The 15758-nt window shown below is 50.9% G+C and overlaps 4 protein-coding genes across 4 annotated transcripts; 2 read left to right on the top strand and 2 right to left on the bottom strand.

The window, feature by feature from the left end:
* Window positions 1-232: 232 nt before the first annotated feature.
* On the bottom strand, window positions 233-4891 carry Z518_07260 (uncharacterized protein; the record flags this gene model as incomplete). The annotated part of the gene is made up of 1 exon (XM_013415389.1): window positions 233-4891. One exon carries the CDS (start codon window positions 4889-4891, stop codon window positions 233-235), a length of 4659 nt encoding a protein of 1552 aa, XP_013270843.1.
* A 920-nt stretch (window positions 4892-5811) lies between these two features.
* Window positions 5812-10386, top strand: Z518_07261 (uncharacterized protein; the record flags this gene model as incomplete). The annotated part of the gene is made up of 2 exons (XM_013415390.1): window positions 5812-5948; window positions 6000-10386. The coding sequence occupies 2 exons, from the start codon at window positions 5812-5814 to the stop codon at window positions 10384-10386; spliced, it is 4524 nt and encodes a 1507-aa protein (XP_013270844.1).
* A 1654-nt stretch (window positions 10387-12040) lies between these two features.
* On the bottom strand, window positions 12041-14526 carry Z518_07262 (uncharacterized protein; the record flags this gene model as incomplete). Its single annotated transcript, XM_013415391.1, has 2 exons — window positions 12041-12103; window positions 12199-14526. The coding sequence occupies 2 exons, from the start codon at window positions 14524-14526 to the stop codon at window positions 12041-12043; spliced, it is 2391 nt and encodes a 796-aa protein (XP_013270845.1).
* Window positions 14527-15160: 634 nt separating this feature from the next.
* On the top strand, window positions 15161-15725 carry Z518_07263 (uncharacterized protein; the record flags this gene model as incomplete). The annotated part of the gene is made up of 2 exons (XM_013415392.1): window positions 15161-15169; window positions 15225-15725. The coding sequence occupies 2 exons, from the start codon at window positions 15161-15163 to the stop codon at window positions 15723-15725; spliced, it is 510 nt and encodes a 169-aa protein (XP_013270846.1).
* Between the last annotated feature and the right edge of the window lie 33 nt (window positions 15726-15758).

A 15758-nucleotide genomic window follows, 5' to 3' on the forward strand; every position in this document is an offset into this window, starting at 1 on the left:
GCATGTTCATACAGATAGAAAATCGAGTTAGCGGGCTTCAAACTGCCCAATGAATTGAGGACGAGGAGTCTTGATTGTGATGAAGAATATTCTAAAAGGCATCGATACTCATAAAAACACAAACGCTTTCCTTGTTTAGTCATTGCAGAACACTCTCAATGTTGGACGTTGCCGCCCTCACATACCTAAGCCGGTAGGTAGGTGTCTTTCTGCCAACCTCACGTGCTTTTGCTCACAATGCCGTCTCCTTTCCCTTCCGTCTTGCACTCTTTTCTGGTCCCGGTTCATGGAAATTATGCAATCGCTCACCAATGAGATACACCTCGTCGCGGATCTTGACTCTCCAACTTGCCAACTGTTGTTGCATGAGTATAATTGCTCCCCATGTCATGAACAAACCTAGAATACCAGGGTATGCCATACGATAGAGACGCATCTTCATTTCCGGGTCGTGAATTCGAAGCAAGACAATGATCATCTTGGCATATGCCAGCGGAGTGACCAGGAGGACCGTACAGATCACGGTCGCAGGTAGGACGAAGGCGCGGCTTGCCAGTCTGACGTCTGGTTTGAGGTATCCATCCCGAGTGATGGCACGAAGCGCCGTGGCTACTTGAGAATCAGGGGCCACATGGTGCATAAACAACCGGAGGAGGAGTCGGAGATAGAGAAGACCAATCGTCCATGACTGAAGGATGAAAATCGTGGCCACAGGATAATCAGACCGAGGTGAATTCGGAGACTTTGACTTCTCTTGCCCTAATTCCAAGTAGGTATACAGTGGAATGTGAATGTACAACTCGGTGATCATTGCGAGGACGAAAGGGAGAATCACGGTGGTGAAGATTCCCAGATAAGCGAGCCCCAAAACATACTTGATTGAAGCAATGAGCTGAGTGCCAAACCACTGTGGAATTTTGGTTTTGAGATAGATTTGAGCGGGGCGTGCATAGGCAATGGCATATCCCAGTGCGGCAAAGACGTGGATGCCGACGGTGAAGGCGTACAAATCGTTGGGTGGAAGATTCGACTGAGAAAGAAATCGAGTCACCTTTCGGCCGACCACAAGAGGCCCAATGGTGCACGCCACTCCGGTGGAGGCAGCGAACACCCAAAGAAGGAACACGAAGGTCGCTATCCGAGTTCGAAAACGTGGAGGAAGATAGACTTTCGTGAATCGGTGATTCTTTTTACCGTGAATTCCATAATCCGAATCAGGTTGACCGTCCACTCGTTCATTCTGTTCGTTCACCTCTAGGAACACATTTTGTCCTTTTGCAATTCGTACCGAATCGGATGCAGGAGCTCGGACATATTTGCCGTCGTACAGGATGTCGGTTCCGTCTCTTGGAATCCAGCCATATCGTCTTAGGCGGCTATATGTTTCATCCGTGCGGCGTTCCCCAAAGAGAAAATCGGTCAATCTCAGAGCTCGGGCACATCCGCGGAACCACCATTCATACATGGCCGAGATTTTCTTGGACGGCTCAGCCTGTCGCAAGACCAACGGGAGCATGAAGTTGTAGAAAATGATATCCACCGGAAACGCCAACCTCGGTTCAGAAGTGGCCCATTGTATCGGTAGAATGCCCCCGAACCATTGTAATGACCACACCACGCCGCCCAGACATACAATGACCAGGCCACCGTAGACCAACGCCGAGAATGCAATTTTTCCCAATTGGGCCGGGACAGATCGTTCGAGGACGTCTCGTACGGGATGAAATGTGGGATCGTCAGGATCTCGAATAAAGTACAAAACTCCGGTCCTCATGATTTTTCTGCAAATGGATACAAACAGGGCGAAATGAAACATGTAGCAGGTTCCGATAAACCAGTGGAGGAAAATCCCAGTGAAAGGCGTTTGGATCATGAAGGAGATGCGGCCGGCCAGGGTGGCGTTCGCAAATAATGGGAGTAATGCGACGTCGAGAAGGAGTCCACAATATAATGGAAACACGAGCATCTCAATTCCAATTATGACAATGACTTTCATCACACCACCGGCTTGTCGCAGACAATCGGCAAAATAGCCTTCGACTTTCTCGTTATCCTTGAGACCCAGGATGAGACGGGCAACCTCGAGGAAAACAATGCCCGCGATGGCCAAAAAGGCATATCCGAGGACGATGGTAAGAATTCGATCCTCCGTGCTCCACTCGACCAATGACAAGTCCATTCCATCCCCATTTGGGGAGGCCGGCGTCAGGTCTTTGGCCACACGGTGCACGATGTCGAGAACGAGTTCCACCAATTGTGAAATCATCTTCGGCAGCTGGGAGACTGCTTTCAGCATTTCCCCCAAACCAAGGAGAATGGTGCGAGATGTGACAGGTTCGGCGGCCAGCGAGTCTCGCGCGTAGAGAACGATCGAGACTGTCCCCTGTAGGGTTTCGTTTAAGGAGCCCTTGAAGGAATTAAGGGCGTGGTGGGACAGTATAGAGAATGTTGGCACATCCGGCTTCATATTGAGAACCGCTCCGGACAACGTTCTTTCAAGGCGGGCACCACTCTTTTGGCTGAGATCGAGTGTGAGTCCCTCAATCAGGGCCGTGTCTAGGACATTGCTGAATGCCGGGAACAGGGGGGACGTGATGGCTTTAATGATCTTGACGGGTTGATTGAGGAAAAAACCAGCGAGTCCAGCGACGAAGAAGAGAATATCAACCACAATGTCCGCGGTTTTGGAGAGAACATACAAGGGTACTTTGACCAACATCCCGGTGGGGTTCGACATGAACAATAATGCAATCTTCCCCCAAATGTACGGACACCAGATGCTGGCGGACAGGGTGACGGTGATGAGGAAGAGGCTGAAGATAACGTTTTGCACCATGCCAAAAATTGGGCCTTCCATACCGAGTAACTCAAGGACACCGTCCAAATCTTCAGCATCCTCTAATGCGTTAGGATCGTTGAGGTCGATTCCGAAAGGAGCATTGTTCGGTTCACGAACGTCTGCAGGTGGTGCTTCAAGAACCGGTTGACGTTCTCGATTATGATTGGGTACAAATGGAGCTTCAGCGAAGACGTCTTCAACGACATGTTCATCATCTTGGCCTTCTGCACCGGCATCGTTTTGCATGGCGGTGCCGGGTTGGTCGTTGCTTTGATCCTCAGTATACCAAAGCCATGCCGATATCTTCCCCCAGAGAGATGGTTCTTCAACCGGTGCTTGATCGGCTCGCACAGGGGCCTGTTCAGACGATTCATGATCGCCATCCGTCAAAGATGGTTGGGAGGGTTGAGACGCATGATCAACATCGCTTGAATTCGGCGTTGGTATAGCAGGCCCGTCAGAATCAGTTTCATCCGCACTCCCATCTTGATCAACTCGATCTTGGTCTTCTTCACGGGGGCTTTCTGCTGCTGCGGCGAAGGGTGCTCGTGCCCGAGACGAATCTGATGGTCCTGACGCGGACTGATCCAATTCTTGAGGTTCAAGTGGATGAAATTGTCTCGAATCAAGCGCAGAAGTGGAGACATTTTGGAAATAATCCGGACATCTCTCATAATCGTTCGGATCAGCAGGATCAATACTCGGGGCCACTTCGACCTCTCGTTGCACAAGAATAGAATTGCTCAAGCTGTGTCTCCGGACTGGTCGAGATTTAACGTCATCGGCAATCACACTGCTTTCCCCAATGACATCTTCAACATCCTGTTCTCGCAATCGGTCACTATTATTCGACAGGCTGTGAGATGGGACCGGCAGAGTCGGCCGATCGACCTGATTTTCTGTTCCATTTAAGGTGACATCATCGGTCATGGCTCTGCGTAGTCTGGGAACTGCTATAGGCCGCGGACCACGGTCCAAAGCCATCGCTTCGCCTTCGGGGTTCGCTTCTACACCGTGACGATGAAGTCTGTGTCGTGGTCTTGCTGCACGTTGTCTCTCACCTTCGGGTTGGGGGACTGGAGGAGGGGCATCTGCAATATCGTCTTCCGGCATATTTGCAACGGGCTGTTGGTTTATCACCCACTCTCGAATCAGGAATACCAGGATAAATGCTGTGACCAGGAGCACGCAAATCAGTTGACCTTCAACCACATCAATGGTTGCATGGTTGACGGGAGGAGAGCTGGACCATTGGGCCAAAAATCGGACCTCGGACAGTAGTGACGGTCTTCTGGGATATGATGAGTCCAGCGTCGTATTAGATGTGTGAGCCGGACCACCGCCATGTCGCGACCGAGGCAGGAAATTCGACAATATAAGCTGAAAGATTTTGCCGATCAAGCCCTGGCTGAAGAAGATTCGAGCAATGTCGGCCAAGGAGATCTGCATGGGAGGAAATACCAGTGTGATCCGTTCGAGATACGGAGGAACGGTGAAGTTGATGGCGAGAGTTTCGGAGTGCTGAGCCGCAGAAAGAGTGGCCGTGACATTTGGGCCAGCCTTGGTCGCCACCTGCACGTCTTTTTGATCCAGCCAACTCCCATCTGCAAGCCAAAAGAGTCCTCGCCATATTTGTCTTATGCACCAGGGCAGACAACAGATCCAGATAAGACCGACAAGCAAATAACGAATCCAACGAGAGATTCCTTTCACTCCGTGGTGAACAAGTCGGCGGAGAAACAGGGGAAATGGTAACGTGGCGGGCATGGACCGATCGTAGAGTTTGGTGAAGCGAAAGGGTGTCTTGCAAAGTTCACAGTATTTCTTTTGAGAATGAGAAAGCCATTCCATAAGACATTCCTGATGAACGAACTTGATGCTGCCACTGCATTTGCAAGGATAGTATAAAGGCTGGTTGGGGAAGGCCTCGCCACGGCAAATCCTACAATAATCCTGTCCTTCTTCGTTCGCGGTGGCCTCCATGGCTTCTTTCCTAGCCTTTTCACGAACCAAGGTAATAGGGTGTTTCTCGTCTCGTATCCGCAACGGCATTTTGCCTAATGCTGAGGAACATTGAATGGGAATGATACGGTGACGGGTGCATTTCGATGGCGAATTACCTCGGGGCCATCGCACCTGGAGAAATCCACCGGACAGTCAAGGGAGAATATATCGGTCGTGAGGTGATCGGATGGTGAAGAGGAGTTGGAATATGGAGGATGCGCAGTCAGAGTGTACAGCGGCGCAGTCACGTGCATCTTACGTTGATCACATGACGAGCATTCAATTGGGGAATCCTCCGGAACCTCCCCGCTCCAGATTCCGGGGCCAGCTGAGGTGTACACAGTAGGCTCCTGGAGGGTTTAACAGGCTAATGACCTGCCAAAGCCTGCACACCAGTTTTGCATCATATGCTCTTTTACATCATGTCCCGTCTGATCTGCATCAGCATTTCGTGGCAGATACGGGCGCATTGATCTTGCATCGGTCTCTCCTGGACGAACAGGCCACAATCTTGCTTATCAGTCACACCATCCTGTCACTGATCGCGTCGCAGCTTGTTGGGAGCAGGCTGCGACTCCAATAGTCTGAGGCCGGTGACGCAGTCGCTGGCCACCTTTTTGCAGGTTGCTCGCTCTGACTTGCAGCCCCATGTTTGTTCCAAACTCCGACCTGCAACACCTCCACAAAAAATCTCGCTTGTCCATAAACTTGAACTGACCGATCTGTTCCTTTCTTCACCACCGAGCTCGGTCCGTCGTCCAGATAATCCCTCCATCCTCCTCTCCATCGATTTGCTCTTCTTGTGTCTGGTCCTGTCACCTACTTCTTTCGATTCATTGGGAAGGGTATCGATTGACCTCCTGCTCCGTCGTCATCAGCAAGTCTGGCCGGAGATAATCCCCGGAAGCTGCAAAAGATTTGGAGGTGGAGTGGTTCAATACTCGTCTTATCAGACGCACAACGCTGCCATGGCCGTGGCTGAGAATGGGAGGCCTGTAGAAAGTGTCAAAGACAGGCCAAATGGGCATGGAGTCGGTCCCGTCGCGCGGCGGGCTCCTGCTCGGCGACGGAGTTGGACCTTTTGGTTGTTTAACAATCTAGCCAGGTATGTTCACGGCGCTTTAACCTATCTAATTGACCTCTGACCAATTCACAGGCTTACCGTATGGTATGTCCTTTTGACCATCCTATTCCGGTGTCCCTCGACACTGAATGATCTCGCCGAAACTTGTCCCAAAATATGTCAACCCTACCTGACAGCAAAAGCATACGTCCAACCTCATCTGCAGCCATACTACGATGAATACGCTGGCCCCTATGTTGAGAAGGCCCAGCCATATGCCGATTCAGTCAATCGACGGCTGGTTCGGCCGGCATCAACACTTGCCCGAGACGTTTATGATAAATACGCAGCACCACAGATCGATGCTGCGAAGGCGTACTCTCACGCCCAATGGGAAAAGTCTGTTACGCCACAAATCAACCGGATGCGAGAAAATGCGGTCAAGACATATGACACAAATATTGGTCCTCATGTTGATGAATTCACCGCTTGGGTCGGTCCGTACTACACCTCGGTTCGGGATAATGCTGGCAACATCTATCAACGACACATTCTCCCTTCGGTGGAGTACTCCCGACCATATCTAAAGAACGCTTACCGTTCTTCTCAAGACCTGGCGCTGAACACCGTGTATCCTTTTGCACGACATGCTTGGTCCGAGTTGATCATTTTTTGGGATGGCACATTCTGGCCGTTTTTGAAAGGATTGTACATTGACAACGTGAGACCCCAGTTAGTTATGATAAACGAGAGGATTGCCAAATACCAAGAAAGTCGAAAATTGAAAGCTGCTATGGACGAGGTTGACATCTCACAATCGGTTCCTCCTCGTTCTCCCACCCCCAAGGGATCCGCTGGAATGGATGAGGTATACGCCATGTTCGAGACGGACGATGAAGAACTCTCTTCCACCACGACCGTGGAAGAAACTGCATCAACAAGGCAAGCTCCGGTGAGACCACCACCTGAGGTGGCCACCGAAGAAAAGATCACTGAGGATCTCAGGGCCTGGCAGAAGAAGTTCGCGGTAGCAGCCGACAAGGGAACTGATGACCTTCGCGAGAGAGTGACGGAAATCGTTGCATCTCTCGTCCAAAGCGATCTCGACGGAACGGGACGAGGATTGGCTACAGCCCTGGAAAAGACCGTGGAGGTCGAGCTTGACAACGTGAAGACAAAGATTAAATCTATTATTGGCGCCCTCCCCGATGATGCCAGCGCCGAGGAGGTCAAGAAAGCCGCAGCGGATATCCTTGGGGCAATCCGATCATCGGGTGTGGCGATCAAGGACCGAGCTAAGAAAGTACGAGAATGGTCTCAGAATTTTGAAAGAGGCCTGGTACAACGCCTAGCTGCTGCCTCCGCATCAACCTTGGAAGTCTTAGATGGCATAAAGGATCTTGGGCTTCAAGAAGTTGGCATGCGTTGGGCTTGGATGGAGGGAGTCACCTACAAACACTGGAAAAAATTCCACCAGGTTCGAAAGAAGCTGGACGAATGGAAACTGGAAGTTCGAAACGTCGCCATGGAATCTCCAGAGGCAGTCGAGGCCATATCTGCTGCTCGACAGATCATGGAAGAAAGCATGGCAATCACCGAGGATGCGGCGCAAGAATTGATCAGACTCAAAGGAGTCGCTCAATGGAAATTGAGAGAGCGTGATGCCACAGATGATTTTGGGTCGCGCAGGCCCCCTGCAGAGGCGGCGTCTGCTGATTCCAGTCTGACCGCTGAGCTTGAAGGTGCCACCTCTCAGGGGGTCGAACCGACCGGCTCGGTCTGGTCCCAGGCGAGTGAGGCCGCAACGGAAGCACTGTCTTCGGCTTCATCCGCCGCGGCGGGCTCCAGTACTGGCACTCTTGAATCAGCTGCTTCCAAGGCCAGCGGATTTGCCGATGACGCATCTTCCTCCGCGTCGTCGGCAGTCGAAGTTTCAACCCAGGATCCCGTCGAATCGATGATGTCTGAGGTTAGCGCTACCGTCGAAGACGCCTACGAGTTTGTCTCTTCAGTCATAATGGGCACCAGTACTGGTACCGCTGAAGCTGTCCTTTCCCAAGCTTCAGAATCGAGTCCCAGCCGGAGCGAGGATGTCCTTGATTCGATTAGCTCGGTGTCGTCTTTGGTGGAATCCGTGACTTCTCCTTCCACGGATGATATTTCCTCGCTGAGTTCTGAAGCTGAAGAGAAGGCCAGCTCCGCTTCATCGGTCGCCGACTCAGCCACCAGCCAGGTATCATCCAAAGTCTTTGCCGGGGCAATGGCGCAAGAAGTAAAAGGGTCAACCCCGATCTTGGACGACGTTTTCGACAGCAATGAAGCATTGACATTCTCGGAGAAAGTCCAACATGTCGTTAATGAGGCCGGGGATCGATACGCAGACGTCACACGAGCGGTCTCTGAGGCAATGTCTGGAACATCTCAAGGGTCTATGGAAAGCATAACATCTGTTGCAAGTGAACAATATGCTAGTGCTTTGGCCGCAGCGTCCAGTGTTCTGTATGGTACTCCTCAAGGAACTGCAGAGGGCATTGCCAGTGTCGCCTCAGAGAAATATGAAAAGGCAGTGGCAGCAGCGAGCTCTGTCATCTTCGGAACGCCGACCCCCGACGCGGAATCATTATTGACTCAAGCGAGCTCGTCGTACACAGACGCCATCAGCAGAGCGGAGGAACATTATACTGCCGCCAAGTCCATTGCGTCTGAGAAGATTTCTGGAACTCCTAAGCCAATTCATGAAGAAATGTTCTCCTCTATTGAGTCAGCATATTCCGGCGCTAGAGAAATAGCCCGGAACAGGCTTGATGCTGCTCGGAGGGCAGCCTCACCGCCATACTCTTCTGTGAGTAAGCAAGCGACAAGTGCCTTCCCGGCATCAAACCCACTTGATTCTGTTACATCACTCGCTTCGTCAGTGTTGCAAGATGCGTTGACTGCGGCATCAGCACAATATTCTCAGGTGAGAGCAGCTGTTGGCGCGACTCCAACTCCCGCACAGGAAAGATATCTGCAAGAAGCCAAAATGAATTTCTATGCGGCCATTGGTATGGCGCACGAACAGTACGAAGATTTCATCGCGGTGGCCTCTAGCGCAATCTATGGCACACCTACTACTGCGTTGAGTAGGACGTCACGTGCTGCATCAATCGCCATGTCCGGAACGCCAGTTCCTGCTTACCAAAGCCTTATTGGTGCAGCCGCCTCACAATATTCGGAGGCTTCTTCCGCCGCAGTTGCTAGCTTGCAATCTGACCGGTCATCCATCAATTCAGCTGCTACACCTGCTCAAAGCCTGCTGGATGAAGCAATGGAAGCATATTCAAGCGCTCTTGACGTCGCATCCTCCGCAATGGGCCTACAGGAGGAATCACCCGCACAGGACATCCTTGATGGAATCTCATCTCAATATGATGCCGCCATCTCGGCTGCGTCTTCATCTCGTTCCGCCGCCAGCTCCGCCATGTACGGCGCACCGACAAGTTCTGTGGAGTCCATCACAAGCGTCGCATCTCAGAACTGGGAAGCCCTCATATCCAAAGCCAGTGAACAAATCTACGGGGCTCCGAAACCCTTCTCTGAACAACCTGCTACTCAAGCAGGAGGATATTCTGCCAAAGTTGCCGACTTTGGAAACGACCAATATGCCGTTATTCAATCTTACGTTTCTGAATTAATCATTGGCAAGGAACCAGACTTTACCGAGTCGGTCATGAGCAGACTCAGTTCCGCATATTACACGGGCTGTCATCAGAGCCTCGCTTCCTCCGCCTCGAGCTTTGCCAGTGAATCATATCAATCTGCATCCTCGGTGGCCTCGGTAGCTGCCACATACTTCACTCCTCCGCCCGAAGTCTCATCGATTCTAAACTCCATTACCAACCAGCTTGGCGCAGTTGTGAATGCAGCAAATGTCCAGATTCATGGAACCCGTAAAGGAACGGTCGAGCAAGCTACTTCTACCATTGCAGACTCGTACTCTTCAGCGAGCTCTGCTGTCAGTGAAGCCATCGACGGATCACCAGCTGGAGATGCTGTCAAATCTATCTTGGACGTGGCCAAAAGTGGTCAAGAGGCTATTTCATTCGCGATTTACGGCACGCCCACAGGAACAGTCGAATCTCTGACGAGTCTTGCAGCCGATATGCATTCATCTGTGTCATCCGTCGTTGCTGACAATGTGGCGGCGGCAGCCTCTGCGGTCGGGGATATCCCGGGCGAAGCGGCGAGTAAAGTCGACGCCATGAAAGCAAAGGTGTCTGAGGTCATTTATGGTCCCGAACAGAGTGCGTTGGAAAGTGCACACTCCAGGATCGCTGATGCAGTGGAGAGCGCAAAGAGCGCCATTGCGTCAATGGTCAGCGATGTCGAGGGTACTGGTACAGAAATGTTTGATGCAGTTAGTAGTAGCGTGAAAGAGATGGCTAGCCAGGCCAGTGGCGTGGCCAGCAGTGCTGTGAAGTCTGTGAAAGATGAGTTGTGATGGTAGGAAGCGTGGGAACGGTACCGACAGAAAAAATATGATCCTCCGAAATCCTATGAGAGGAAACAGAACACAAAAGTACGCACAAGGGAGCGAAGAGAAAGGACAAGAAGAACATGCCCCTTATCATGAATTAGTCGCAATTGGGATTACAGGAACGGGGGGGTTCGGATTGGAATTGGCGATTCGGACGGACTCCGTTAATATCTCTCTCGGTGCTCTGCGTGGCTTGATTGATTGAGTTGATTGATTTTCGTTTGACTGAAAGTCCATTGTTCTTGTCCACGTCCATGTCCTTCGATCGTCGGCCTCCCTTTTCTAAGATGCCTGATACCTTAGCGAATACAACTCGAGCGAGTCCTTGTCTTGATTGATGCCAACAAGAATACTGCTGAGTACTAGTATTAAGACTCCCTGTGTTTGAATCGATCCCAACAGTATATGCCAACCAGACCCTTCATCATCAATCCCCTTGCTATCCCATTTTTGGCATGAAAATCATGTCAACAAATCTGCTCTTATTAATCCTCTTATGCTGAAAATCAATCTTCTTGACTGAGTCAATTGTGTCTTGCGCGTGGGACCCTCTTGCTTGAATCGGCTCTCTTGAATTGGAATCAATCCTCTTGTTATTGCCAATGGACACGATTTCTTGACCGGATTCATGCCGAAGAAAATGATATTATCAACAATTGCCAACATTCTGAAGTTCGAATCAATTCTCCTTGTTGTAGATTGCAAGCTTCGGAATCCTACCCCTCTTATAGAAATGCAGGTCCCGGACACCTGTGTCGACTGCGTCGTGTTGTAAGTTCTTGTCTAGATAATTTGAACATCGGAAGCTTGAACCTCGAGGGTAGGTTGGTGTGAGAGTGGTCAATGGGAGGATGGCAGCCTCGTCACTTCCGAAAATACGAGCATATGTTCACTTTTCGACCGTCAATTTCACGCAGCATATACCATAGGGAAACCGGCAAAGGACAGTTCACAACATGAGGGAAAACCATGAGAATATTCGATTAAATGCTTCCCATTTCATAGGTAAATTGGTAGGTAGGTAGGTGGCAAGTCATACAGAAACGCAAGCTTCTTTCCAGCCTCATCGTCCCAGGAGTCGCCTTGAACTAGGCCCTCCCGATGCAATTCGAGAGGATGCCCCATTTTGTCCCGCTTTTGGTTCTCCCATCCTGTCAGAAAATCAAGTGCGCCCTAGCTATGCCATATGCCAATCGAGTCACTCACATCAATGCACCAATGCAGAATGCCAAACTTCAACTCCATCATCAGAGGCCCCAAAGGGCCTTGTAATGCCATGTTCCTGCGCCATGTCATGCCACGCCGTGCCCATCAGTGTACAATTCAAGATACTAGCCACGAACAAAATTCGAAATTCGTCAATCTGGTCATTTTGATTTGTGGCGCTGAACTCAGAATGAAGAGACTTGGCGGTTCGTGCTTTAAGAACAGAAAGTGGGTTGGTGCCTCATGCTCTGCTCTGATCTGGTGCCATTATTCCTGGCTGGGAAGAGTGTGATTTTCTTGTTTCGGAGGCTCTGCAGCATCGGCCTTGCGGTCTCAAACTCAGAGTAATTATGCCCATCGATTATTAGCCCATCTGAGACGGATAACAGTGTGAGGCCAAAGCTCGAATTCATTAATCCATATCTTCATCGATGTCGTCAAGACTTTCCATTGCGTCCTTGATGAATTGTGCAGCCTGGAAACAAAAGTCAGTACCGCGCGCTGGTAGACATAACACATCTGAAAACATGCCTTGGGGTCCAGATTTAAAGCCATGGTAAACGCCCTAACAGCGTCGCCTTTCTGTCGAAGAGTCTTGTAGAGCCGACCCATCAAGAACCACACGTTTGCTTCATCCGGGACCACATCTCTCAATATGAGTAGTTCGGTCAACGCCTCTCGAGGTCGTCCAAGGCTCATGAGACATCTGGCCTTTTTGAATCGACTCAACGCACTGCCAGGCGCCAGACTACATGCTCGAGTATACATCTGCAAAGCATGTTCAGGATTCTTCAATTTCTCAAGGACCAAGCCAATGCAACAGATGAGTACTGCATTCGTAGGGTTGATCTTGGCCGCGGTTCGATAATGCTGTTCGGCGACTGCCCATTTGCCCATCTTCTCATAGACCTTGCCGAGGCCGTACCAGGCATTATAATGACGACCATCCGCAGCAATTGCGGCTCGATAAGCTTCAAGGGCCTTCTCAAACTCTTCGTTGGCGATATACTCGTGGCCTTGCAAAGTAAAGCCGTACGCAAATTGAGGGTCAAGTTGCGTAGAGCGTTTGAAACATTTCAGAGCTTGTTCATGCTCACGTTGGAGCGAAAACGAATTGCCAATGGCACACCATGCTTGAGGTGACAGTCTATCGACCTCGATAAGTTCATGAGCCAAGTACGCAAGCTCAATTTCCGACTTTAAATGCCACAGAACCGTGGAATATACCTCCATGTCTTCTAGACGAGTGGGTGCTATTGATCTCACTCGAATGAAGAATTTCTCTGCTTCGGCATATGACGCTTGCTCATAATATGCCTTACCAATCTGAGCCAGGATATACGGTGTCTCTCGTAGTGCCGACGGAAGAGAATTGTAGATCTGAATGGCGGTTTGACAGTCGTAATTTGACAAACACAGTTGAGCTGATGCGATTCTTCCAAAGAGGTCCAAAAGACTCTGAACTGCTTCCAGATCCTTATTGACGGCCGACTCAACTCTGGTCTTATGATTGGGGAGCGGTGGCGCTGGGGGAGCATTGGCAACCGTTTTCGGGTCTTTGGAATCAACGTCCATGGTGTCTGCTGATCCCGTCCTAGTTCGATTTCCACTGACGACTCTCCCCACAGTAGAAGCATTGGCCGTGCGACCTCTCACCGCTGGGGCTTTGGCTTTCTTGATATCTCGTCCTTCTCGTAGACCCAGTGTGTTTGCCAACGATGACATCTTGTTTCCTGCTGTACCGCTGGTACTCGGTGGTCTGGTGGTATTGAGAAGCCGATTACTTCTTCTTGTCCCTTCAGTAGTACTTGACTGCGCGTGATTCGTAGGAGCCGGTTGACCAGAAACAGTTCTCTTAGAAGGTGCCGACGGTGGTGGAGGGTCCTGCAAAACCGTAGTGTCATCAGAGTTGCTTTTGTTTTTCGTCTTCATTCGTGTGGATCCGGTCTTCCACCTAGGAGGAGGGTCCGTAGGAGCTTCGGCCGCACTCTTTGCTTTTCTCATTGGAGCCGGAGGTGGCTCATGATATTGATGGACGGCTCCGCCTCGCAGGACACCTTCTTCCGTCTCTGCTTCTGCAGGAGTGTTCAGGCCTTCCTCGTCCAAGACGGTACTTCCAGTATTGACGCTCACTTTACTGCCATTCAGCTTTTCCCAAAGAACAGAGCTACCTTGTTGCAAGTTTCCATTTTGTTTCCGTGCTGACACGAAGGGGTCTGGTGGATGGCTGTTTCCATTGGGCTGAGAGACATGGTTCGAAACCGAGGTCTTCTCGGTGGTGGCTGCTGATAGGTTCTCAATCTTTGCCGTTTGTTGCTGGGACAGATGGACCATGGCTATCATTTCCGCAGACATCTTGTAGATATTAGGAATGCTGACTTTGGCACCGGCATCGCAAAGTCCCATGAAAGCATCCCACATAAAAGGATTTAACTTCAACGCCGCGGCCCAACATTCCACTGCCTCGTCGACATTCTTATGAGCCTTCCATAACTTCCCTTTCAGGCACAAGACTGCTGCAGCATCGGGGAGATGCTGTCGTCTTGTCTCGTTGTGTTGACCCCAGGTATTTCTGTTCTGCCATAGGTGTCTGCTCTTCTCCAGTGCCGTGAGACCGTCAAGGTATCTCCCTAATTCAAGTGAGGTTTGCGCAAAGACATAGCTGCATCCCAGATGTGATCCTCTTAGACCTGCAGATCGACTAGTGTCCCAAGCAGCTTTGACGAATCCAGATTGGTACTGGCAGTATGAGAGCAAGTATGCTGCTTCGGTCGATCGTGGCTCGTAGGCGACTAGACGAGCGGCAAGGAAGAGGGCATTCTTCAAAAGGTTGTTATCAAGGTGATAATACACCAGTTGTCGGAGCTGGCCCGCAATGTGAGGTACGCTTGGAGTCATGGCAGCATGAATGACGAGACAGGTGAGGAGTGAGCCAAATTATAGGAAAGCGGGTGTCTCAAGAAAAGTGTGAAGGTGTGAGGTTGGTACAAGACGCGGTTCACAATGTCTGAAGGGCATGAAAGGTGAAGGCGGGCCACTCCAAAACAATGTGCCGCGGTCAAGTAGATCGATTCATCAGGATGTTATGAGGCCTCAATGATACTGGACATCAAGTACAGCATACACGAGGCTCGTAGGAGGAACCGGGTAGAGGCGAGGTCGGGCGGTTAGAATGGAGACTGTCAGTGTTTTTGACAGTAGAAGTCTGTTCGTAGGCAAAAACTGAAGGCGAGTCTACTGCTGGCTGCTGGCTGCTGGCAGCTGGGCCCTTGCGCCAATGCCAACAACCTTGTGGCTGGAAACAAACGTGGCGGCGGGGAACTGGGAACCTGGAAACATTCCACACCCGGACAATCCAACCAGCCGCAGAAATCTCTTCGGACAGAGCATCTGATTCACTTAGTCCTCGCCGCGTACGATCGGTGATACTCTCCGCAGCCACTCGGTGAGTACGCCTTCACAACGCTACCTCAGAAAAAAAGCACACGACTTGTCAAGCTAGATGAACGGCTTATTTTGAAACCCTCTCAACATGGCTCAAGTCAGTCCTCTCCTCTCTGCCGCAATTCTTATCCGCAACTGACTGGATGGTACAGAAAGCCGCCAAATCCCTCGCCGTTCGCAACACCTCTCGCCTCAAGCAAACCCATCTCACCACACTCGCAATCCATGGCCTCTTTCTCCTGCTGCACTTCACTCTTCCCACCTCCCTATCCCTGAAGCGCTACGCGTTGCTTTCTGCCCCGGGTCTCGCCATAGAATTCTACCTAGAACGGCTGGCCCGACCGAGCTATAACCCTGATGGTTCCCTCCGCCGAGCGGGGGATGATCTCGATGCTAAAGGATTGACCGAGTTCATGTGGGATATCCTCTACTGGACGTGGATCAATTTAATCCTTGTTATGGTGTTTGGTGATCGAGCTTGGTGGCTGTACCTCGTGGTGCCCGGCTATGCAATCTTCGCCGCGGTGACCACGGCTAGTGGTTTAAAGGGTATGCTTGGTGGTATGGCCGGTGCAGGAGGGGCGCCTGGTGCACAAAGCAAGAGACAAACGAAGATGGAAAAGAGAGGAGGCCAACGTGGCGCATACCGGTGAAAGCTTCAGGATCAACGTTCCCTTCACACACTT

This window comes from Rhinocladiella mackenziei (assembly GCF_000835555.1).
Source record: "Rhinocladiella mackenziei CBS 650.93 unplaced genomic scaffold supercont1.5, whole genome shotgun sequence".
NCBI classification, from domain to species: Eukaryota; Fungi; Ascomycota; class Eurotiomycetes; order Chaetothyriales; family Herpotrichiellaceae; genus Rhinocladiella; species Rhinocladiella mackenziei.